Source organism: Leucoraja erinacea, chromosome 19 (assembly GCF_028641065.1).
Source record: "Leucoraja erinacea ecotype New England chromosome 19, Leri_hhj_1, whole genome shotgun sequence".
Lineage (NCBI taxonomy): Eukaryota > Metazoa > Chordata > Chondrichthyes > Rajiformes > Rajidae > Leucoraja > Leucoraja erinaceus.
The window spans coordinates 22,496,249-22,523,134 of NC_073395.1; the positions used below are offsets into that span (position 1 = coordinate 22,496,249).

At 43.9% G+C, this 26,886-nt stretch overlaps 1 protein-coding gene across 2 annotated transcripts; it reads right to left on the reverse strand.

The window, feature by feature from the left end:
- Positions 1 to 969: 969 nt before the first annotated feature.
- glt8d2 (glycosyltransferase 8 domain containing 2) lies at positions 970 to 17,648 on the reverse strand. 2 transcript variants are annotated; one of them, XM_055650642.1, is made up of 11 exons: positions 17,039 to 17,648; positions 14,817 to 14,889; positions 12,224 to 12,275; positions 10,499 to 10,591; positions 9,619 to 9,832; positions 7,495 to 7,612; positions 5,663 to 5,747; positions 4,631 to 4,743; positions 4,066 to 4,232; positions 2,623 to 2,735; positions 970 to 1,430 (listed from the first exon to the last, which is right to left on the reverse strand). In XM_055650642.1, exons 3-11 carry the CDS (start codon positions 12,240 to 12,242, stop codon positions 1,258 to 1,260), a joined length of 1,095 nt encoding a protein of 364 aa, XP_055506617.1. In that variant the 5' UTR covers positions 12,243 to 12,275; positions 14,817 to 14,889; positions 17,039 to 17,648; the 3' UTR covers positions 970 to 1,257. The 2 variants fall into 2 exon arrangements, with proteins under 2 accessions (XP_055506617.1, XP_055506616.1); XM_055650641.1 differs by lacking the exon at positions 17,039 to 17,648 and having other exon boundaries at positions 14,817 to 15,012.
- Positions 17,649 to 26,886: the final 9,238 nt, after the last annotated feature.

Below are 26,886 nucleotides of genomic sequence, written 5' to 3' on the forward strand. Positions count from 1 at the left end.
CAGATGACAACCAGGTCTTGAATTTGATGCTAAACTATAGACAATAGGTGCAGGAGTAAGCCATTTGGCCCTTCGAGCCAGCACCGCCATACACTGATCATCCACATTCAGTACCCCCTTTCTGCCTTCTCCCCATATCCCTTAACTCTGCCATCTTTAACAGCTCTATCTAGCTCTATTGAAAGCATCCAGAAAATTGGCCTTCTGAGACAAAGAATTACACAGATTCACAACTCTGGGTGTAAAAGTTTTTCCTCGTCTCCGTTCTAAATAGCCTACCCCTTATTCTTAAACTGTGGCCCCTGGTTCTGGACTCCCTCAGCACCAGGAACACCAGTAGTTGCATACTACTGACCGTGCTTTCTTTCCATGGATTGTGGCTGTAAGACACTTAATTTCTGCAAACAAGATTGCCCATTTTCTGCAGCAGAAGATTCATCTCCGTCAAGTATTAGGGATATTATTTTTAACTGCTCTCAAAGTAAAGGCTGCACATATTATCCTTCCCTGGTAGCCTTGCAAATGTACTGGACAATAGCAACCACATGACGCGAGACTGGAATCTCATGTCGACCAGACGAGGCAGGCTTGGTAGATTCCTTTCATAGAGTCATACAGCTGAGAAACAAGCCCTTCAGCCCAACTTGCCCATGCCAACCAAGATGCTCCATCTACATATCTCGCATGTCTGCATTTGGCCCATATCTCTCTAAACCTTATCCATGTACCTGTCCAAATGTATTTTAAATGTTGTCATGCCACAACTACCTCCTCTGGCAGCTCGTTCCCTATGCCCTCCAACTGGAAAAGCTGCTCCTCAAGTTCCTATTAAATATTTCACCTTAAACCTATGACCTCTGAAATGTTCATGATAGTTACTGTTCATGAGATTACCCTTCACTACTTCCCTGATGCACGCATCCAAATTCTGCATTTCTTAAATTTTGTCAAACAGATTGCTTTAAGATCTTTATCTCTGAATTTCACTTTATTTTGTGAGGTGTGCCTTGACATCCCCACGGACTGATTGTGAAAATCATGCCCATTTGTTCCATTTTTTTTTAAGCTATTGAAATTCAATTTAATTATGCTTTGATTGCATAAATTTGTTTTCTGAAAATGTACCTACCAAAAGCAGAAAAGATCAACTATAAAGATTATCTTTACTTTCAAATTTAAAAAAAAGGTTAACTACTGGGAATTACATTTGGTAAACTAGTTTGTTAGGTCGAATAAAAATAAGTGGTAGCGCAGGTCTTAAATGTTGGGTCGCACTAGTCTGAACTGCCCTGTGGGATCGGGAAGATACCATCTTTCCCAAAATTCCATGTGTGCAGTGGGATAATCCCAGGGTTTAAATCTTCCATTCCAATGCAGCAACTTTGCTTCAGTAAGGAAATGTTCTGAATATCTGGCATCAGGGCTCCAACCTAGAAGCAACACAATTGAAAATATCATGTTTAAGCATTTTGTTTCCGGACAGTAATGTGTCTAATAAACAGCACCCAAACAGGGAAGAAGCCAGAGCACCCGGAGAAAACCCATGTGGTCACAAACCCCACACAGACTGCACCCAAAGTCAGGGTCAAACCAGGGTCTCTGGTGCAGTGAGGCTTCTTAAATTCCTATTAAATCTTTCACCTTAAACCTATGACCTCTGAAATGTTCATGATAGGTACTGTTCATGAGATTATCCTTAGTTTTGGTTTAGTTTAATTTAGATATACAGCGTAGAAACAGGCCCTTTGTCTCACTGTGATCCCCGTACACTAGCACTATCCTACACACTAGTGTCCATTTATGATTTTTAACTAATTAACCTACAAACCTGTACGTCTTTGAAATGTGGTTGGAAACCGGAGCGCCCATGAAAACCCATGTGGGTCATGGGGAGAACGTGCAAACTTCACACAGACAGCACCTGTAGTCAGGATCAAACCCCTGTCTCCGGCGGCAACTCTACCGCTGCACCACTGTGTCGCCCCAAATTCTGCTGCTGCAGAACTGCTGTGAAGCCACACTCTACCGCTGCCAGATTCTTCACTACCTCCATCTACACTTCACATGCATCGGGTAAGCAGCCAACATAATCAAAGACCTTTCCCACCCATGGTCATTCCTTCTTCCCGCTTCCGTCGGGCAGAAGATACAGAAACTTGAATGCTTGCGCCACCAGACTCGGGAACAGCTTCTTTCCCTCAGTTATCAGGCTTTTGAACGGTCCTTCTATAAGCTAAGGTACTGTCCAATTCACCTCTATCTCATTGCGGACATTGGACCTTGTCTCTGGAACTGATGCTACAATGTTGAGAACTATATTCTTCACTCCATATCTTCCCTGTTGCTCTCCTTATTGTACAAGAGTCTGGCTAGATTGTATTTATATACAGTATAACTCTATATAATTTGATTGGATAAGTAGTCAAAACATAGCTTATCTCTGTACTTCGGTGTACATGACAATAACAAACGTAAATTTAAACCTGTCTTTCTTAAAACCATTAGAATTGGAGTTACACTAAATAATTTCCAAGGTGTGATCAATATGCCCAAACTGCTCTCCCAAATGTCCTTACAAAACTCATTTTATTAATGTTAGTCATTCCGGAAATAGGTTCTTACCCAGGTGGCGAATATGCCACAACGGATTCAATACTGTGTGCTTCTCGTGAAACACTATTAACATGGGAGGGGTCACCACTCCTTCACCCAATGCACTGCTGTATAGATTCTCCCTGTGAAAAAACATACAAGCATCAAAATAAAGTTCACATCAAGCAATCCAGCCTTGGTCCCATTCTACTTATTAAAAAACATAAACATGTTAATAGAGTCAAGAATCTCTTATTATCATATATATATATATATCTTCAAAAGTCTGATAACAGAGTAAAATAAACTGCCGGGAGCGGGGAGAAGAAGGAATGACCGGGTGGGATATATATATATATATATACATGATATAACCCTGCAGGTATTACACCTATATTTCTCAATGGCTTCCATCTATCTCAATGTTACCAAAAGGAGCAGGTTGAGGATATGGCCCAAATGGACGTTCTCAAAATGGGATATCACACTGTGACAGAGCAGAGTTCTAAAATTTAGTGCAAAAAACAAACTGCTTGAGGAACTCAGTAGGTCAGGAAGCATCTCTGGAGGCAAAGGGATGATAAACATTTCAATTTGTGACCCTACATCAAGTTCACATTGGAAATGCTACTGTAACTGTAGCAGTTCTTCCAGAAACTAAGATGTAGTTTTGATCTTCCGAACTACCTCATTGAACTTTTTCCTATGGAACTAATGCCACAATGCTGTAAAAATTATATTCCGCACTCCGATATTTTGCTCTTTTCACATGTACTTGGTGTACTTTTGTATGGCTTGATTGTACACATGTATAGTATGTTGGGCGGCACAGTGGCGCAGAGGTTGTTGCTGCCCTACAGTGCCAGAGACCTGGTTTGACCCAGACCACGGGTGCTATCTGTGTGGTGTTTGTAAGTTCTCCCTGTGACTGTATGCGTTTTCTCCAGGTTTTGTCCCTCACTCCAAAGAGTAACAGGTTTGTAGGTTAATTGGCTTTTGTAAAAATGTAAATTGTCCCTAGTGTGTTGGGTAGTGTTAGTGTACGGGGGTAATTACTGGTCGGCACAGATTTGGTGGGCCGATGGGGCTGTTTCCGCACTGTGTCTCCAAAGTCTGAAGTAAAGTCTAAAGTCTATTACTGTAACTGTAATGGTCCACCCATGGGCAAGGATGGGTAGTCTCGATCCTCCAACCTACCTCATTGCGGACATTGATCTTTTTTCTCTGGAACTTTAATACTACAATGCTGCAAAACAATGTTCTGTACATGTAGCTGTTGTACTTATGTATGGCGCGATTGTACTCATGTATAGCATAAGTTGATTTGATTAGATAGCACACCAACAAAGGCTTCTCACTGTTTCTCTGCACACATGACAATGTCTACAATACACAATACCTCCCAGGTACAATCCCTCTTCCTCAGGGAGATTGTTTTAGGAAAGGCACGTCTAGGGTTAGCTTGCAACTTACTCCACATTTGCCACCAGCCACTTTTCCAGCTGCTTTGTTATTCGTTGCCGCTTCCACTCTGTGACATTTGCAACGAAGACACCGACATTAAAAGAACAGGTGGTGGGATTTATCCCCAGAGCTCGGACTGTTGCCTTCCGGTAATCCAAGTGTCCCATGTACGTTGTCTGGAAAAGGAAGCACATTTCCAGAGACACAAGGAACTGCAGATGCTGCAATCGTGAGCGCAAAGTGTTGGAGGAACTCAGCGAGTCAGGCAGCAACTGTGGAGAGAATGGACAGATGACGTTTCAAGATGGGTCTGAAGAAGGGTCCCGACCCAAAACGTTGCCTTTCCATTCCTTCCACAGATGCTGCCTGACCCGCTGAGTTCCTCCAGCATTTTGTTTTTAAATCAGATTTCCAGTTGTGTGCTTCTCGATAGAGTTCGTTTGATGGAGAGGGAGAAGTTCTCTTTTGCCAAAGTCTTTCATTAAAGTACATGTAATCTAAAGGACGCAGTTGGTTTAAATAAAGTGTGAATGAGTGCTTAGCTGTTGCCCAACGCCACGACCGATCCGATTACCTGCATTCCCATGCTCCTGACCATCTCGTGAGTTGAGGTCAAATCACAATCCGTCGAGAAGGCAGCAGCGTGTCCGGGACTCAGGACAATGTTGTACAGCTCCTGGATATCGCCTGCGAGGGCAAAACCAACTCAAGTTCAAAAAACGAGGAGTAACTGCGACATGCAAGTAAAACCGTTCAACAAAAGGGGCGGCACAATGGCGCAGCGGCAGAGTTGCTGCCTTCAGTATCATTCATTCATTTATTTATTACGGTGCCAGAGACACAGGTTCAATCCTGACTATGGGTGCTATCTGTAAGGAGTGTTCACGTTCTCCCTGAGACCACGTGGGTTTTCTCCAGGAGCTTCAATTTCCACCCATACTCTAAAGACGAGCTTTTGGAGCTTGGCCATCAGGAGATCGATCTCAGGCAGCTCTTATTCACACAAAGAGTATTGGAAATCTGGGTAACTCTTTCCCAAATATCCATAATGTCAACATAAAGAGCTCTCCCGAGTTTAAAAAAAATCAAACTCGTGATAAGCACGGAGAATGAATGTAGCGGGTACGTCGGAGCTCGGGGACGTCTCTTAGCGCTAACGGCAGGTACTTGGGAAGACTCGCTAACGGCAGGTAAGCACGGGAAGAATCGTGAAGAATTTTCAACATGTTGAAAAATGTCCACGAGAGCCCTGAGTTCCGACGAGTGGCCATTACCATATATCTCCAAGTTCGAATCAGGGCAAACTCGGGAGAACTCTTGGAATGAACTCGTACTGTGGGACAGGGGTTTAAGTGGGAATAACGAGGGATGTCGAGTCGAGGTGGTTCAACATCTGCCGAGACCTAGAGCACGAACCATTCAGCCCTAGGTTTGCAATTTCCATTAGCTGGAGGGCTGAATGGCTCATGATCCAGGTTTCAGCAGATGTTTGAGTGCCCTGATTAAGGCAGTGCCAGTGAGGGAAGCTCCGGGCACATCTATCCACGCTACCGGGTGAGGTGTACCATCAGCACTGGTCCAACAATTCCTTCAGCACGAAAGGTACCTTGTATAATGATATCATCGTCCAAGTAGATCACCTTCTCGTGATCACGAATGAGATAAGGAATGAAGTATCTGACAAAGTTGAGCTGAAACGATAAAATCATTCCATGAGAAGGCACCACATGTGAAAAGTACCCCCTCTTTTCCCTCCTCCCATCAGGCAAGAGGTACAGAAGTGTGAAAACGCACACCTCCAGATTCAAGAACAGTTTCTTCCCAGGTGCTATTGAGCAACCAAACCATCCTCTCATCATCTAGAGTGTAGTCCTGACCTCTCATCTAACTCATTGAGGATCTTTGAACTATCTTCAATCAGACTTCAATGTTACATCCTTGCACTAAATGTTGTGTCCTTTATCCTTTATCTGTGTACTGTGGATGGCTTGATTGTATTTATGTACGGCCTTTTCTTTAACTGGATAGCACACAAACAAAAGATTTTTCACTGTCCCTCAGTACACGCGACAAAAATAAATTAAACTTAAAAAACCTTTATTTCTATGTTAAACAACAAATGGGAAACCTGGAAATATGCTTCAATGAGCACAGTACTTGATCAAACTGAACCATCCCATCAACAACTAGAGAGCGGTCCTGACCTACAATCTACCTTGTGGGAGACCCTCGGACGATCTTTAATTGGTCTGTACTGGACTTTATCTTGCATTGAAAATTATTCCCATTATTGCGCCATCTGTACACAGTGGATGGCTCGATTGTAACCATAGATTGTCTTTCCGCTGACTGGATAGAAGGCAACACAGTCTTTTCACTGTACTTCGGTGCATGTGGCAATAAACTAAACTAAACAAACTCTAGAAGGCCAAAAACAGCAGATGCACAGGGACACCTTCACTTCCAGGTTTCTCTCCAACATGTTATCCCAGTTTGAAACCTTCACTGTTCCTTCAACATCACTTGGTGAAAATCCTGCATCCTCCCACTAACGTCTGTGGGAGTATCTTCACCAACGGTATGGACTAGTACAGGTGGGCAGCTCACTAGCACTTCATCCAGGGCAGCTGGAGATCAACAATAACCCCTAGCTTGGCCAGTGGGGCCTCAGATGGAATCTTAAAACAGGAATTCTACACGTGGCAGGTAAGAAAAGGAGACAGGGAGAGATCAGCAGCAACGTTTGCACTCAGTAGGTTATTCAGTCAGGAAGGAGCTGGCAGAGGAAGTGTGCCTTTGGTTCCACTGGTACCCTTCATATCCATGAGGTCTGAAGAGCATGGAAAGACACAAAGATTACATGGTTTTTGATTACTTCTTACAAAGCCAAAGTGTATTTGATTACTGTGATCACATGATAATCACACATGAATTACTTGGATATGACAAGTTTAGAGCAATATGGACCAAATGCTGGCAGGAGGGAGGGACCAGTGTAGCTGGGACATGTTGGCCGGTGTGGGCAAGTTGAGCCAAAGGGCCTGTTTCCACACTCTATGACTAAGTGCTGGAGCCTCTCAGGCAGCATCCCCAAAGAACATGGATAGGTGACGTCCTGGACCCTCCTACATTGGCCAATGAAGGGTCCCGACTTGAAACCTCACCAATCCACGTTCTCCAGTGTTTGCTGCCTGACCCGCAGAGTTACTCCACCACTTTGTGTTTTTTTCTTTTGTAAATTAGCATCTGCACTTTCTAGCATTATGGCAACATGTGTTATAGCAGAAGTACCTGTGCAACTGTTTGAGACCTTTGACAAAGGGAAAGGTTACAAAGGAGATCCTACAGGGTTCTACCGTTCTCTGTGGGAACTGGAACCCTCAGCACCGCCCCGCAACCTTGTGGAGCACACGGCGTTCAGGCAACAGACATACTCACAGGCTGCAGTAACTCGGGCCTTGCAGAATCTGGTCTTACTTTCCCCTCCAGTATAGCAGGGTTGAATTCCATTATCTTGTACTGTATGCCTTTCAATTCTGTGCTCTCAATCCATTTGCTAACGGAGGAGAAGGGGGAGAGAGGAAAAAGAGCAACACTGCCATCAACCAAATGGAATGATGATTTGGAGAGAAAGGGCTTTGAGCTTATTGCACCAAACCATTGTGAGGATTCTTGTTCCGCTTTAACCCACATTCCTTCAGTCGTATTCAACTAGAAAGATTCCCCATTCCTCCCACTGAACAAATAAGCAGATACATTGTCAGAGTTACAATTAAACAACCATCATGTATTTTCTAGTGAAAGACACAGAATGCTGGAATAACTCTGTAGGTCAGGCAGCACCTCTTGAGAAAAAGGATGGGTGACTCAGTCTGAAGAAGAGTCCCGACCCGGACATCGCCCATCCTTTTTCTCCAGAGATGCTGCCTGACCCGCTGTGTTACTCCAGCACTTTGCGTCTATCTTCGGGATAAACCGGCATCTGTGGTTCCATCCTGTACATCAAGTTGTGACATCATTGCCAATTTCAATGACCTGTCATATATTGATTGAATTGAGTGAAATATAGAGCATAGAAACAGGCCCTTCGGCCCACCGAGTCCACACTGGCTATTGATCAGCTAGACACAAAATTTTGGAGTAACTAAGCAGGTCAGGCAGCATCTCTGGGGAAAAGAAACCCCTGAAGACCTGAAATGCTGACCATCGATCACCCGTTTTCACTCAATGTGGTTTTCACCATTTCCATTTGCAAGTCGGGAGATTTGTCAAAAATCTGACAATCAATCCCACCTCCCCTCGGTCTTGCCATCACTAGTTCTTGGCCCACCCCATCCCCCTCACCTCTTTCTGCCAACTATCTCCCCTGCACTCCATCCATCTGAAGAAAGGTCCTGACCCAAAACGTCCTCGGTCCTGACCCACAGAGTTGCTACAGTGGTCTGCTTTTTTTGTGAAACATTTGTAAATGCTACATTAACAAGGGTTTCTGATAATGTCTCTATACTTTTCAACAATTTTACATGAACACCATTTAATAAGAACATTAGGAGCAATAGGCCACACCGCTCCTCAAACCTACTCCAGCAGTTTCACAGTATGGTATGGCAACTGCTCTGTCTCCGACCGGAAAGCACTGCAGAGGGTGGTGAAAACTGCCCAACGCATCACCAGTTCCTCACTCCCCTCCATTGAGTCTGTCCAAATCAAGCAATGTCTGCATCGTCAAGGACTGCTCTCACCCCAGCCACAGACTGTTTACCCTCCTACCATCCGTGAGGCGCTACAGGTCTCTCCGTTGCCGAACCAGCAGGTCCAGGAACAGCTTCTTCCCTGCGGCTGTTACATTACTTAACTCTACACCTTGGTGATTGCCAATCACACAACCACCCCCCTCCCTGGACACTCCTTCCCCTCTACTACTACTACTGTATGTACATATAGATATTTATTGCTCATTATTCTATGTTCGCTCTTCTGGGGACATGCTAACTGCATTTCGTTGTCTCTGTACTGTACATTGCACAATGACAATAAAGATTGAATCAGAATCTGAATTTAGTTTAGTATAGAGGTACGGAGCGGAAAAAACAGCCCTTCGGCCCACTGAGTCTGCGCCGACTAGTGATCACTCGTACACTAGTTCTATTGTACACATTAAGGACAATTAGCAGAAGCCAAATAACCTACAAATCTGCATGTATCTGGAGTGTGGGAGGAACCTGGAGACAACCCACGCAGGTCACGGGGAAAGCGTACAAACTCCACACAGACAGCACCCATAGTCAGGATCAAACCTGGGCCTCTGGTGCTGTAGGGCAACAACTCAACCACTGCACCACCATGCCGCCCTATTTAAATTATAGATAGCTTTGGTCTTGACTTCACTTTCCTGGCCAATCCTCATAAGTTGTCTCCTATACGTCAACAAATCTTTCTCATTTGGATGATTCCCTCAAAATGGAATTCCAAAGACGTCTGGGACATGAAATTCCTCCTCATTTAGGTCTTAAATGGAAATGGTGAACAATAGGTCGAAGATGAATAACTAGTACACGTTACCTTAGATGGCTGAGAGAGTCTCTCAGAGTAATTATGTAGAAAAAGACTTTGGCTTTAGTGTTCTTATAGATGCTGTTGATTGTTGCTATCGTTCCTCCCATTCGGTCATCCGTCGCACATATTATGATCGGTATTAAACCTTCTGCTGCATCTGCCCTGCTCTCCTCCACTGTGTGGACTGAACTATGTGGAGTTTCAAAATCAGGTTCTTCAGCTGTACAGCAAAAACACAGTCAGTTTACATGCAGCGAGAGAGAGAGAGAGAGAGAGAGAGAGAGCGAGAGCGAGAGAGGGAGGGAGAGAGAGGGGGAGGGAGAGAGAGGTGGATGAGAGAGAGGAGAGAGAGAGAGAGAGAGAGGGGGAGAAGGAGAGAGAGAGAGAGAGAGAGAGAGAGAGAGAGAGAGAGAGAGAGAGAGAAATAGAAAATCACAGCTATCCCACAAAGGTACACAGTCCCACTCCCTGTAAACAGTCCATTCTGTCCAATATGTCTAAGCTAGTATTTGTGCCACATAGCTTACTTTATAAAATCAATTAACATATCTTTCTGTTCCTTTCTCCTTCATATGCTTACTGTATGAAGTACAGAGGTATCTAGGTGCTATTAGAACACAGTACAGAGCACAGTATGACACAGGAACAGGCCCTCGGCCCACTATATCTGTGCCAAACATAATACCAAGGCAATCTCCTCTGATCCATATCCCTCCATTCCATATATCCCCATATCTATCTAAAAGCCTCTTAATCCCCTCCATCGTATCGTATCATGTGCGTGATTATGAAATAATCATCACATAGGTGCAGCAAGTGATTAAGAAGCCAAATGGCATGAAAGTCCGAGTGTAGAAACAAGGGGGAATTGACATGGACTGCTCACCTGATACTTCCTCATAGAGCGGCGTGTTGTGAAATTTGTTATATAGCACCAGGCAAAATGTCAGAATTACTAAGAGCAGCAAGCCCTGATTAACTGGAAAATAAAACAAAAAAACAATGGAAAAAGAAACAAGTATTTAAACGTTTTGAGAAAGGGAGATTGAAACAGAAATTAGGTGCAGGAATAGGCCATTCGGCCCTTTGAGCCAGCACCGCCATTCAATATGATCATGGCTGATCATCCAGAATCAGTACCCCATTCCTGCTTTCTCTCCATATCCCTTGATTCCGCTAGCCCTAAGAGCTAAATCTAACTCTCTCTCGCTGATTTGTACAGCGTAAAAACAGGCCCTCGGGCCCACGATGCCCGTGCCGATCTTTCTGCCCAGTTACACTAATCTCATCGGCCACATTACAAACATATCCTTCTATGCCTTGCCCATTTAAGTGCCTGTCTACATGTCTCTTAAACATAGTGATTGCATCTGAAACCATTTCCTCCTCTGACAGCATGTTCCAGATATCAACCACCCCCTTATATCTAGAACCTGGTGGAGGGGAGGGGGGCGAAGGGAGTACAAAGAAGGGATGAGTGCTTTTTGTAACTTTGTTGATGCGTTTGTGGTGACTGTGTACTGTGTAGGCAAATGTGCAGTGTTTGCAGGAAAAATGTCAGGAATACCATGTTTACAGAAAAAAATCTTTCCCATGGGGAGTCCAGAACCAGGGGTCACAGTTTAAGAATAAGGGGTGGGCCATTTAGGACTGAGATGAGGAAAAACTTTTTCACCCCGAGAGTTGTGAATCTGTGGAATTCTCTGCCACGGAAGGCAGTGGAGGCTAATTCACTGGATGTTTTCAAGAGAGTTAGATATAGCTCTTGGGGTTAACAGAATCAAGGGATATGGGGAGAGAGCAGGAACGGGGTTCTGATTTAGGATGATCAGCCATGATCATATTGAATGGCGGTGCTGGCTCGAAGGACCCAATGGCCTATTCCTGCACTTATTTACTATGTTTCTAAAAACAAAATTTTTTACTGCTCCTAGCTAGACACAAGTGACAATAAAGTGTTATCCTCATCATCATCAGATGAAATAAAAGCGACTCATAAGCAGATCAACGTTAAGTGTTAAAGGTTAACATCATGTATTTCATTAAAAAAGCATATTTTTACATTTAAGTTCAGATGCAACAAGGGTCAAAATATCTCTTGTAAACCAGAAACTGGTCTCAGGGTGTTTGTTTCTTGGCCTGGTCTGGCCAAAGAACATTAAAGTAACGATTACAATTTAAGCTCAGAATCATTAAATCATTTTGTTTGATAGTGCTCTGTATTGTGAGATGACTGACATGACCTCCAAGGTGAAATGATCACAGATGGAAAAATTGACCACAGCCGGGCAGCTTGTCACTTTAGAGAAACAGCATGGACACAGGCCCTTCAGCCCACCAGTCATCACCCCATACACTAGCACGATCCCACACACTAGAGACAATTTACAATTTACAGAAGCCAATTAACCAACAATCCCGTATGTCTTCGTAGTGTTGGGGGAGACCGGAGCACCCGGAGAAAACCCACATGTTCACAGGGACAATGTACATACTCTGGACAGCACCCGTGGTCAGGTTTCACACTGGGTTTTTGGGGCTGTGAGGCAGCAACTCTACCACTGCGCCTGAATATCTGTTTGAAGTGAGAATAGATGAAAATCATACTTACTTTTTCTAATTAATGCCATTGTTTTTTTCTGTAGCTTCACGAATGCTATAATCTATGACGATGGGAAGGCAGAGAGAAACATTCATCAATCAATCAGCATGAGAAATGATTAATGGGAAATTTGATTAGATTCTAACGAGAATACGAGTCAGCAAATATCATTTCTGGGGAACAGAGAGGGTAAAAGTAATTTGAATTCTCACAGCAACACTGCCACAAAATTGGCATTGCAACCACACCGAGCCCAGACAGAACCACATGTGTAGGAAGGAACTGCAGATCCTAGTTTTCATCGAAGCTAGACACAAAATGGAGGAGTAACTCAGCGGGACAGGCACCATCTCTGGGGAGAAAGAATGGGTGATGTTTGGGGTCGACTCAAAACGTTACCCATTCCTTCTCTCCAGAGATGCTGCCTGTTGGCCCGCTGAGTTACTCCAGCATTTCGTGTCTATCCCCAGAAAGAACTACGTTTGGTTCCTTTCAAACACTGTGGGGGAAGCATTACTGCCAAATGTGCAGTCCAGTGCAACCTGGCTGTGCAGGAAGACTGGAAAGTGGCAAACTCACGTCAGAAGCAACCTGCAGCTCAGGTCTAAACTCAAGAGATTTCCTACTGGAAGATAAAATGGAAGCTTCCTTGCTGAACTGCTCTGCCAATTACCAATTCCTGTGGACACTCTAAGTCATAACGAGATAGGATTCAGAAGGTCGGCCCTTCAGTACACAGAGACAGCACTGACCAGATCCACTCTTCTGACATGAATCTCATATTTATTGTCCCTCATTCTCTTCGAAACCCCCCCCCCCCCCCCCCCCCCCCCCTCCCTCCCTCCCTCCCCCCCCACCCCCACCCCAACAACAGTTTCTCACATGTTATAACATAAAAGTATCTTTGCTACAAAAATAACTGGGCTTAGTTTAGAGATACAATGCTGAAATAGGCCCTTTGGCCCACCGAGTCCACGATGACCAGCGATCCCCATACACTAGCACTAGCCTACACACTAGGCACAATTTACAAATTTTCACTAAAGCTCACTAATCCTCAAACCTCTACAACTTTGGAATGTGGAAGGAAACTGGAGCACGTAGAGAAAGCCCATGTGGGCACAATGAGAATGTGCAAACTCCTTACAGACAGCACCCGTAGTCAGGATCAAACCCAGGTCTCTGGTGCTGTGAGGCAGCAACTCTACCACTGCACCCCCACGCCCCCAGTGTAGATGTATATATATCCTAAATAACACACTTTGAATAACAGGCCGTGTTAATTAAACTTTCAGAAGCATACACGGGCAGAAAGAAACTGCATTAATCATAGAACTGCACCGCATGGAAACAGACCCTTTGGCCCACTTTGTCTGTGTCAACCAAGTTGGCATATTGGGCTAGTCTCATTTGTCTGCATTTGCCCTATAAACTATCTATACATCTTATATCTTATGTCTAAATGTCATTTAAAATACATAATTGTAATCTGCTTCTATAATTTTCTCTGGCAGCTCATTCCAGATACAGACTAGTGTCTGAGTGTAAAACGTCCCTCTTAAAACAATCCCCCCTCATGCAAATCCTAGACTCTCTACTTTTAGAATCTTCTACCCCAGTTAAAATACTGTGAGCGTTCATCTTATCCATGACCCCTCATGATCTTACACTCCTCAATAAAATCACCCCCCAACCTCCTAATCTCCAAAGGAAAAAGTCCCAGCCTATCCAACCTCTGCCTATACCTCGAACACGGAGGCTCAGGTAAAGTCCCGGTGAATCGACCTTTGGATGAAAACTGCAGAGGAGGAGGCCTCAATGTTCAGGTTAGCAGCAGAACATCGCCACTGTCACCGTACAATAGGCAAAAGAGACTAACAAGAGAATATTAACTTTAAATCTCACCTTGCCACAAGGACAGGAGAATTTCCATTTCAAATGGTTGCAGAATTTCCATTTCAAATGCATGGGGGTAGTTTACAGCAGGGACAACTCATGGCAAGTCCACTGTTTGCGGCTCAATTACTTTGTTAGCTGTCATAACATTCTGCACAGTTTTAAGTTTTTAATCAAGAAAGAAGCATGCGTCCCTGTGTCATAAGTAATAGGGGCAGAATTAGGCCATTCGCCCCTTCAGGTCTACTCCACCATTCAATCATAGCTGATCTATCTTTCCCTCTTAACCCCATTCTCCCCATAACCCCTGACACCTTTACCGATCAAGAATCTATCTCTGCCTTAAATATATCAATTGACTCGGCCTCCACAGCTGTCTGTGGTAATGAATTCCACAGATTCACCATCCTCTGACTAAAGAAATTCCTCCTCATCTCCTTCCTAAAGTTGTCTGACAGGGGCCCTGAGTAAGTTACTTTAAGAAAGCAGCTATTTCTACCTGGGATGGGGGGCGGGGGGAAGGGGTTGTCCTTTCAGCGTGCCAGTTCAGGTTCTGATGTGTGCTGAGAATCCAAAGCCTGCTTCGAAAGAGGAAGCTACGTTTCAGAAGAGTGAAGGCTTCCACTGTATGCCGGGCTGGTATCCTACTTATCCCATTAGAACGGTACAAAATTCCTCCCGCAGATTTACAAACTGACCCACTTACCTCTTGTCAATGCCAGGCTCCAGCTGAATCAATCGGTAGCAAGATTTCCAAACGGTCTTTACGAAGTGGTTCTCTTGAGGGGAACGAGACGAGAGAAAAAAAAGGACAGACTTTTTGAGCAGATTTGTTGATTCCCCTTCGTCTCCGTTCCACACATACAGAGAGAGAGAGAGAGAGAGAGAGAGAGACTGTCTAAATTGAGACCAGATGTCTGAGAAATTCCTCAAACGGATCCTGTTCCAATTCATTTTTCTCCCTCCCTCCCTGCCTACACAAAATAAAAATTCCATCCGCGGGCTCAGTTTAATAGCCAAGAGTGAGTTAACGGGATCTTGGCAAAAAAAATCCCCAGCAATCTCAAAAAGTCGCCAACGTTCAGATTCCTCGCCACCAAAGAGTAAGCAAATATTTACAGGGATTTGTGGTTACAGACATTAGATCCCGCGTTCAAACATTTTCACTGGTTGTTAACTTAGGGAATGCATGCGTACAGGGCCATTTGTGCAGCTCTTTGAAGAGAGACATGAATTTAAATTAAGATCATCTTAAAGCCTGTCTCCATGTCACTTTTTCTAATTATGACAAAAGATTTGCCGACTTGAAAAGTTGACCCTTCCTCCACACATGATGCCTGACATTAATTGATTGAAAGATACAGCATGAAATACAGGCTCTTCGGCCCACCAAGTCCACACCTGTTCACACTTCTTCGACGCCAGAAATATGGTGACACCTACAGTATGTACTGCCTAGCAGAGGTCTGCTGTATGATGGACAACTTTCACGTGGAGACTGAAGGGAATATGGAAAAAGCTGCCGGTGGATGTGCTGTACGGTAGTTGAAGCAGGTAGAGCAACAACATTTAAAAGACAATTGGACGGCACATGAAAAAAAAAATGTTTAGAGGCATGTAGGCCAAACGCAGGTAAATGGGAATAATTTGTTTTGAGATACAGCATGGAAACAGGCCATTCGGCCCACCGAGTCCACACCGGCCATCAATCACCCATTCACATTAGTTCTATGTTATCCTTCTTCCACATCCACTCGCTACATACTAGGGGGCAAGTTATGGAGCCCAATTAACCTACAAACCCACATGTCTTTGAGATATGGGAGGAAAGCCACACGGCCCCACCGAGAAAGTGCAAACTCTGCACAGACAGCACTGAAGGTCAGAATTGAACCCGGGTGTCTGGCACTGTGAGGCCGTGCCTCTGCCAGCTACACCACTGTCAGCTAGGGCTCTGAGGATAACCCCCTGCATTTCTTTGGAGTAATGTCATGGGATCTTTAACATCCATAGTAAGAGCAGATAAGGCCGGAGTTGACGGGCTGGATGGAGGTGAAGACCGTTGTTAAATTTTCTACAGTAACAACCTGGAAAATTACAAATGGCTACTTTGTAAACGGCTTTTCAACAAACCATGTAACTAAGAATCTGGAAAAGTCCACCGTCCCATCTGTTTGTGGTTGAACATTGCAGTCAGGATTCATAACAGGCATACGAGTCGATCAGAATACTTAAACAGCCACCCACCCATCCATAGTTTGCAATGCTGGCTGCGTGTACATTCACAAGCCTGATAAACAAACGCCCTAGATGGACCTTGCATGTTATCAGTGGTGATGCAGAGTTTCCTCCAACTACTCTGTAGCTATCTGCCAATTATCAGGCTGACAGTTGCAAATAGACCCCAGTAAATAAATAGTAGTTTTGCAAGAATATAATCTGCAGTCCATGCAGATTATATTTTACTCTTATAATTTCTACCCTTTAAGGTCAAAATCCTATTCCTGCTAAGTACATATAAAATGAGGTCACAAGTAACTATCTCATGTCCAATTTATGAGTTACCCTTTTTTTTATAAATGTGGTTGGTGATGCCCTTTAGAAGCTGTAGAGATTTGGTACTGAATATCAATCTTTGTTACTTTTTGTAAAAGTATACTTAATTATGTTTCTACAATAGCTATGGGGCTCGATGAAAGATAGTAAAGATAGACACAAGATGTTGGAGCAACCCAGCGGGCCATGCAGCACCTCTGGGGAAAATGGACAGACAATGTCTTGGCTTGGGATGATTGAATAAATTGAATAATTAAATAAATTGTGTTAGCCAAGTATGTATACAAACAAGGATATAGCCATGGTGCTTTGCTCGCAAGTAACAATATGATATACAGTAGACAATTAGAAATCCTCAACTTCTCAGAGTACCTTTCTTTGGCAGCTCGGATTCCTCTTCTCAGCTTGTACTTGGCCTCCGTGTAGAGGTCTGCATCCCCGCTCCTCTAGGCCTCGTCTTTAGGCTGGCAGAGCTGTCTGAGTTCTGCTTGTCTGTTTTCACCAGAGGTGCTGCTGGGTTTCTCCAGCATCTTGTGTCTATCTTTGGTATAAACTAGCATCTGCAGTTCCTTTTGATTGCATTGATAAAGTACCATGTACATCTCATTTGGAACATTCTTAGTTACTGTACAGCAAATAAAGTACCTCTGAAGTGTGTAGGAAGGGACTGCAGATGCTGGTTTACATAGACACAATATGCTGGAGTCACTCAGCGTGACATCTCTGGAAAGAAGGAATGGGCGACGTTTTGGTTCGAGCCTTCTTCAGACCTGATTCTGAAGTGTGGCAGCTGTTGGTTGTTAAAGAAACGAGGCAGTCCATTTGCAGAATGCAAGGTCCCCTGAAATGCAACGTTTTAATGACCAAACAATCTGTTTTAGTTATGTTGATGTTAGGAAAAATGTTGGTCAGAGAACTGGGAATAATTGCACGTTTCACAAGGTAGCGTTAAGAGATTTACATTGAGGCCTCTGTTTAACATCCCAACTGAAAGATGACACTTTTAACAGCACAGCACTCCCCCAAGCCTCTGAATAACGTGCACAAATCACAAGATTGCAATCCCAATGCTTCTTGGATGGAGAAAAAAATACGCCAACTGCTTTTGAACAACAGTGCACAAGTATGCTGAGGTAAAAATAATGTTTCACATCCTCATTTTATACTGTCAGTCGTCTGGTGTGTTCTTTTCAGTGAGTTGGATGTTAGTTTGAGTTACTTCTTGTGAGGTATTGGCACATGCACTGTGTGCTGAATGGTCTTCGTTGTTGCAGTGCCAACCAGATTCTTATGAAGATGGATTGTTTTTTCCCTTTAGAGGAATCAGATCTAAATGAACGTCAACAAACACAACCACAGATCACAGAGGAAACATGGAGCTGAGATCATAAATCAGGACTATAAAGAATTAGTATTAAAATAAAGAATCATGAACCTGTTCAAGTTAGATTTAGCTCTTAGAGCTAAGGGAATCAAGGGATATGGGGAAAAAGCCAGAACGGGGTAATGATTTTGGGTATTCAGCCATGATCATAATGAATGGCAGTGCTGGCTCGAAGGGCCGAAAGGCCTACTCCTGCACCTATTTTCTATGTTTTTATGTTCAATAGCAGATCAAATTATCAATTCTTGCTCCCCTTTCTTATGTTTTCAACGACTCGAAAAGCACTGCCATTTATGTCAGTTCAAATTGGAAAAATAGTTTTTGTTTAAGAAAATTATTTTATCTGCGAGCTAGGGGCTGTGCTCTGTGAACGAGGGGCTGTGCTCTGGAGAATAAATCCCTGGAGGCGGTGCTGAGTAAACAAGCCTTGCTGATTGAGAGTCGGGTAAGCCGCTGTGTGGAGTTGGAAGGTGCTGTGTGGTCCCGCAGCCGGAGGCCGCTGAGTGGAGTCTCTCTGCCCCCAAACCCCCCCTTCTCCCTCCTCGGCCCTTTACCCCTCCCCATTCCTCCCCTTCCCTCCACATCACACCCCTTTCCCCCCCACACCACCCCTCCCTCCCACACCTCCCCCCTCCCTCACACACCATCCCCCACCATCCCCCCTCCCTCTCCCACATCCATGGTGGAATATTGCATTGGGGAATGGGTTGTATTGGGGAACAGTCCTCCCATTGGGTCCCACTTGGTCTAGTTATAACAAAATGAAGGAAGTTAAGATGCTTCGTTTTTAACAACTTTGAACAGTATAAAAAGTACAAGAAAGCCACAGAAACATGGTGACTCTTATATACTGCGTAGGTACAATCTACTATTCTTGCGCTCTTGTACATAACTTTGTTTGTGCCCATGGTATGAATTTTACTTAAATGTATGCAAAAAAGGAAATTTACTGTGCCTAGGTACATGTGGCAATAAAGTACCATTGAATTGAACCATTATACGGTTATCATTTTGAGTGATTTTTGTGCATTTTCCAAATTAAGGACAAAAGCAACTCATGATGTCTGTGAAAATTGAATCCCATTGTTACCCGAGGACAGCCTGTATGGAATGCTCCAAATTGATAAAATCACACTGGGGATCTCTGGAATACCTTAGGCTGCAGGCCTTCAACTTCCAGCATTATAGGAACGGAAAATAATGAATAGAATAGAATAGTTTCTTTATTGTCATTGTAACATGGGCCATGTACAACGAAATTTAAAATGTCAGCCAGTCAGTGCAGCATTCAAACATTTCTAAAGCTAACGAAACATCCACGGTAAAATAATAAAGATAAGCAAATAAATAAAAATCACAGACAAAGCACGCATACACACCCAACCCTCCATCCTTCTGTCGATTTCACCGTTACCACAGTCCCTTAGTCTGTATCGCCCCTGCGTTCCTTGGCGGCCACATTTAGTGCTTTTATAGCAGTGGGGTAAAAACTGTTTTTTAGTCTATTTGTCCTTGTCCTTGTGGATCTGTACCGTCTGCCTGACGGCAACAGTTCAAACAGGGAGTGTCCGGGGTGGGAGATGTCCTTTATTATATTCTGGGGTTTTTTGGTGCAGCGGGAACTGTGTAGGTCCTCCAAGGTAAGGAGAGGGCAGCCGACAATCCTCTGGGCGTTGTCAATGGCCCTCTGGAGCGCTTTCCTCTGAGCCGCTGTGCAGCTGGTGTACCACACGCATACACAGTATGTTAGTATGCTCTCAATGGAGCACCGATAGAAGGACAGCAGCAGCCTCTGAGTGATGTTGTTCTTCCTGAGCACCCTCAGGAAGTGCAGTCTCTGCTGGACCTTTTTCAGCAGCACAGTGGTGTTCACGCTCCACGTCAGGTCCTCCTCAATGTGGATTCCCAGGAAGCGGAAATCCGCCACCCTCTCTACACAGTCCCCTCTGATGGTCAGTGGTACCATGTCCGTTTTGTTTTTCCTGAAGTCTATTATTACCTCCTTCGTCTTTGAGGTGTTGAGGAGCAGGTTATTTCCTTCGCACCACACTGTCAGCTGCTCCACCTCATCCCGGTAGGCGTACTCGTCCCCCGCGGAGATGAGTCCCACCACTGTAGTGTCATCCGCAAATTTGACAATGGTGTTGCTGTGGTGGGCGGGGGTGCAGTCATGCGTGTAGATGGTGTAGAGCAGGGGGCTCAGTACGCAGCCCTGTGGAGAGCCGGTACTGAGGCTGAGGGCCGTGGATGTTTCCGTGTATCTGCCGGCTTTTTATGGTCATTAAGATAATCCTCATGAGTCACTTTGGAAAAGAACATCACCTCTGCTAGCATCCCTGTGCACAAATGAGGGATGACTCCATTTGCACGGTGCCATGATGTTTAATATTTATACCTCAACTAAAACACTAAAAGAGAATTGCAAAGCAAATAGCAGCCTGGTGAAAATAAAGATACTTTTAAGTATAAGGATAATTTTAGGTACATGCTACACAATGTTTCTACATTGCATAATCTTACTGCAATATGGAAACATTAAAAAGTGATTTTTTAAAAATCCTTAATTTTTATGTCTGCTTAAAGAATCCTTGGCTGATTGATTATAATTTTTAGTTTGATTCAGTTTCTGCTTGTTCATTGACTTTTGCAACGGCTCATATTCAGATTTTTTTAAATTTCAATTTATTCTACAGACCAATTGTCTAATAATTATCCAAACAAAATATGACACAGGAAATCCAATCTGAACTAACATTGACAGGACCCAGATGGTATAATTTCTGCTTGGATGGATATTCTGATAACTGATGAATTACAGACACTTGATAGTTGCTGAAATGCCCAAAATGTAAGACAAACACATGATGCATTTGAATTAACTGAAAGGTCGGAAAAAATATATGTGGCGAACGGCAAATGTATGTGGTGCAACAAATAGAATAATGCAGGGGTTGACAAATGTATCAGTTATTACTAACAGATCACCCGTGGCTTTGTTCAATCATACATTATTTTATTGATCGAGGAACATTTTACAACCAGTATTCAGCTGCTAAGGCATTCTTTTCAGACTACAGACTATTAAGAAAACAGCTACCTGTACATCATTTGGCAATTAGTTGCTCGGCAAGCTGAACTGCAGCAATTTTGTTTCCGTGTATCTGCCGGCTTTTTATGGTCATTAAGGTAATCCTCATGAGTCACTTTGGAAAAGAACATCACCTCTGCTAGCATCCCTGTGCACAAATGAGGGACGACTCCATTTGCACGGTGCCATGATGTTTAATATTTATACCTCAGCTAAAACACTAAAAGAGATGATCTGAAGATGATCACACTGCTGTTTGTGGGAGCTTGCTGCTACATTTCCTCAATCACAATGGTGACCACGCTTCAAATGCACGTCATTGACAACAAACTGCAAGACATATTGACATCGAGATAAATTTCCTAATGACTATTTTGGAAAAGATTTAATTTTCAGAACATTAGTCTCCCGCCGTAGTCATAATCTCTGTGCCACTACAGTGGAGAACAAAGGAAGCACTACATTGACAGACAAGCCTTTTTTTGTAGCTTGAGTCTTTAAATCAAGGCAATGTAAGGCTGTCACAAAATGCTGGAGTAACTCGGCGAGTCAGGCAGCAATGTAATGTTTTGTTGCGATTAAGCTGCTGAGTAAGCAACCAGACTTTTGAATCACTGATCCAGCGACATGAATTTCAATTCCTCCTTGGTAGCTGAAGAATTTAAAGTAAATCTTTACTTTAAACAAATCTTGAATTAAAACTAGGATAGGTAAATGTATCTGGGAAATAAAAATCCACCTGATTTGCTAAAGTCCTCAAGAGAAGAAATTCGGCCAACCTTACACAGACTGGTTTATGTATCACAAATGCAAAGTTTCAGCTAATTTGATTCAATCCACATGGACCAGCTGATAGTACTGGCTACACAAATAGGCACACTAATATTTGACTATTAACAGTCACCTCAGTTTCAATGCTATTCTGAGCTGGACTACATATACTGGCACTTTCAGTGATGAGCACGTCTCATGACCAAAACAAGTGGTAGAGGCAGCAATATTACTTTAAAAAGACATTTGGACAGCAACGATGTTCAACTTCGCTGAATTTATCTGAATTACCCATTTCCGCATTGTATAAGTCTATGACTCTATAATCTTTCTGGGGGTTTACTGCACACAAACTGGTTGTCACAATCCTCCATTCAGCAACAATCTCTACTCTCAAAAGTACTTAATAACAAAGGTCATAAGGAGCATGAGTAGAATTAGGCCATTCGGCCCATCAAGTTGTGAAAGTTAGTGCGGTTACGCCATCTTATTTAGCTTATGTAGTTATATTTGCTAATTCGGCCCATCTAGTCGCCTAAGCCATTCAACCATGGCTGATCTATCTCTTCCTTCTAACCCCATTCTCCTGCCTTCTCCACATAACCTCTGACACCCGTACTAATCAAGAATCTATCTATCACTGCCTTAAAAATATCCACTGATGGACTCCATTCAGCCTTCTATGGCAAAGAATTCCAGATTCACCACCCTCTGACTAAAGAAATGTCTCCCCATCTCCTTCCTAAAATTCTGAGGCTTTGACCTTTAATTCTGAGGCTATGACCTGTAGTCCTAGCCTTTCACACCAGTGGCAACATCCTCTCCAAATCCACCATATATCCAAGCCTTTCACTATTGTTTAGGTTTTAGGAATGTCTGCAGATTGCAAAGGTAACTGCAAAATGAACATCTTTCTTTATGAGCAAAATTAACATCTTTCTTTATAAAGCACATCAGACACCTTGTGGGCTACCTTATAATGGAGTATCCATGTCATAGGGATATACAGCATGGAAACAGGCCCTTCTGCCCAACTCATCCATGCTGATCTGGGTAAGGTCGGGGATAGAGCTGCACCACTGTTGAATATTTAATAATACTCATTGTAGACTATTTCACTTGGTCATGTTAAGGCATATCCTACATAATAATTTATGAAATAACCCCTTAGGAGACCATCTCTTTTGCGAAAATATATTGTTGCATAATAATGATGGCAAAGACTGGACCATTTGGCCCATGCAGTCTATGCTGACCCTTTGTATAACAATCCCATCAATTGAATTCCCCAGAGTGGGTGCTAAATTCAATTCCCCAACTCCTTCCCAGTGGCTCTGCAAGTCATGCCCTTCTCAATTATCCTTTTAGAATTGTTCTTCTGGGCACATTGCAGCCTTCTAGCCAATACTGAACTCAATGACTGGGAAACTTCATCTATCTGTCTGTATCAGCCATCCATTAGTGATATTAGGATGACTAGATTTTTTATTACCCTTTTTTTCCCTCTGGGAGTGGAGGACATGTCCAACCTGACTTGCCGGACATCTCTTGCCGCTCTGCATTTCACAATTCCTACTGTCTTTGGTTGTGATGCAGTGTTCACCCCAAAGCCTCAACCAACATTTTCTCTCCTCACAGATGCTGCATGAGTTGTGAAACCCTGATAGAATTTCTTGAGAGAAGTATAGTCAATTATGAGAGACATAGATAGGGCAGACAGCCAGAACTATTTTCCCAGGGAGGAAATGTCATAGATGACATAGGAGTAAGCTGAAAGGGGCAAAGTTTAAAGGAGGCGTATGGGGCTGAATTTTACAGAGTGGGTGCTACCAGGGGTGGTGTTGGAGGCAGATGGCATTGAAAAGGCATTTGTATGCACATAGATATGCAGGAAATAGGCGGGGTATGGATCATGAGCAGGCAGAGGAGATTAGTTTATCTTGCCATCCTGTTAGGCACAGACATTGTGGGTGGAAAGGCCATTTCCTGTGCTGCACTTGACCATATTCCTTCATCAGTCTGAAGAAGGGTTTTGGCCCGAAACGTTGCCTATTTCCTTCGCTCTATAGATGCTGCTGCACCCGCTGAGTTTCTCCAGCATTTTTGTGTACCTTCATCAATTGTTTTGTGTTCCAGATTCCAGCATCTGCAGTCTCTTAAGTCCCTCAGTCTTGTATATTGTCATTTCCTAACTGCACCCATTCATTCATTTATCATAAACCTTGTTTACTGCTCATCCGCATGATCATCCCCAATTTACCTTTTAGACAGATTCCCCCCTTCACCCGCCCTCCGTCCCTGCAGCTTAACAAGCCTCTTTAGTCTTTTTCCCTGCCTTGATGACAGGTCTTCAACCTGAAGCATTAAATCAGTTTTTAAGCTATTTTACAGAGCACATCAGCCACCTTGTGAGCTATTTTATAATTGTCATAGAGAGATGCAGGATAGAAATAAGCCCTTCGGTTTAAATGCTTCCTTAGTCTCCATCCCATACCAGGATGAAGAATCTTCGCAATTTCTCTTCGAACAACTAAGGCCTGACCTGTTGATTATTTGCGATCTGAATTTTTTCTTTTAAATCTAACTTTTAAAATCCTTGATTGTATTTGCACGCGAAGCACACACTACCAGACTTAGAAATAGCTTCTTCCCCTCTGTTATCAGGCTTCTCTATGATCCCTCCATAAACTAGGGCACGGTCTGACTTAACTCCAATTCAAATGCACGAGTGAGAATCTTTTTTCTCAGTCTTGATTGTATCGCAATGTTAAAGTTTTAGAAACTGTGAAATAATAATTTGGATCTGCATGCGAGAATGTTTTTTCCACACATTCCATTCGTATCCCAATGCTAAAGTTTTAGAAAAGACAGCAGTGTGAAATAATAATTTAGATCGGTTTGTGAGAATTTCTTCACATTCCCAATTGTTTCTCAATGCTAAAGTTTTAGAAAAGAGAGCCGTGTGAGACAATAAATCGAGAATGTTTATCCTCATTCTGCTTGTATCCCAATGCAAATGTTTTAGAAAAGGCAGCAAAGTGAAATAATAATTCAGATGTGCAGATTATCTTTTCCTTCACTTTCTCTTTGATCTCAATACTAAAATTTTAGAAGACAACAGTGAAATAATAATTCAGATTAGAGTGAAGATGTTTTTCCCTTATATTCTCAACTGTTATGTTTTTCCCTCACATTCTCAAATATATCTCAATGTTTTTCCACATTCTCAAATATATCTCAATGTTTTTCCACATTCTCAATTGTCCCAACGTTTTTCCTTTCTTTGTATCTCAATGCTAAAGTTTTAAAGACAGCTGTGAAATAATAATCTAGATCAGTGCGAGGATATTTTTCCTTAAATTCGCAAATGTATCAATGTTTTCCACACATTCTCAATTGTAGCTTAATTTTACTCATATTCTCAATACTAACATTTTAGAACAGACGTGAAATAATTCAGATGTGCGTATGAGAATGTTTTTCCTCATTCTCAATTGTACCTCAATCCTTTTGCTCATTCTCCATTGTATCTCGGTGCTAATGTTTTAGAAGAGCAGTGTGAAATAATTCAGATCTGCGAGCGAAAATGTTTTTCTTCACATTCTCCTGGTATCTCAATGCTAACGTTTTAGAAGACAGCAGTGTGAAATAATTTAGATTTGCATATGAAGATATTTATCCCCACATTCTCCTTGTATCGCAATGCATTAGAAAAGATTGCAGTGTGAAATAATTCAGATCTGCATGGGATGTATTTTCTTCTTTCTCAATTGTATCTCCACATTCCCAATTGTATCTCAATCTTTTCCTCATTTTCTCTTTGTATCCCAGTGGTAGTTTTAGAAAAGACAGCAGTGTGAAAGTCTGAAGGATCTTGACCCGAAACGTCACCCATTCCTTCTTTCCAGAGATGCTGCCTGTCCCGTATTTTGTGTCTACCTAGTGTGAATCAATAGTTCAGATCTGCGTGTGATCATGTTTTTTTCCCCCTCACGTTCTCGCTGTGTCAATGCTAAAGGTTTAGAAAAGGCAGTAATGGTGAGATAATGATTGAGACAGACCCTGTTGGACGCCCTGATCCGGCCCAGCCGACTGCCAGCGGCGCTCCTCCTCTCTCATCTTCTTGTGTTTACCCACCCGGCTGCCGGCCAGCCGTCTCCCTCTCTCTCCATCCTCCTGTGTTTACCCACCCGGCCATGGACACAAAAAGCTGGAGTAACTCAACGGGGCAGGCAGCATCTCTGGAGAGAAGGAATGGGTGACGTTTCGGGTCCAGACCCTTCTTCAGTCTTGACCCATTCCTTCTCTCCGGGGATGCTGCCTGCCCCGTTGAGTTACTCCAGCTTTTTGTCTTCGGTTTAAACCTGCATCTGCAGTTCCTTCATACACATTTAGTCATCCGGCCGGCTGCCCTCCTCCTCCTGTGTTTACCAACCCGGCTGCCGGCCTCTCTATCTCTCTCCCTGTTCTCCTGTGCACGCTCCTCCTCCTTTTAGTCATCCGGCCGGCCCCGCTCCCCCTGTTCCTCCCCATGTTCCCTCCCTCCCCATCCTCCTGTGTTTACCACCCGGCCCGGCTGCCGGCCTCTCCCCTGTCTCTGTCCCCCCCCCCTGTTCTCCTGTGCAACTCTCTCCTCACCCCCTCCTCCGTCCCCGCTCCCCTCCCCACCCCCGCCGTTTCCCCCCACCCGGCCCCGCGCCCCCTCCCCCCCCTCTCTCCCCGTGTCCTCCCCCCCCCCCCCGGTCCCCCCCCGCTTCCCTCCCCTCCCCCCTCTGTCCCCGTGTCCCCCCCCCCCTCCCCACCCCCGCTCCCCCCCCACCCGGCCCTCTCCCCCCTCCCCTTCCTCCCCGTGTCCCCCCACCCGGCCCCGCTTTCCTCCCCCCCGCTTCCCGTGTCCCCCCCCCACCCCCCCTTCCCCCCCCCTCCTCTCTCTCTCCCCGTGTTCCTCTACCCGCCCGCCGGCCGTGGGGGTGGGAG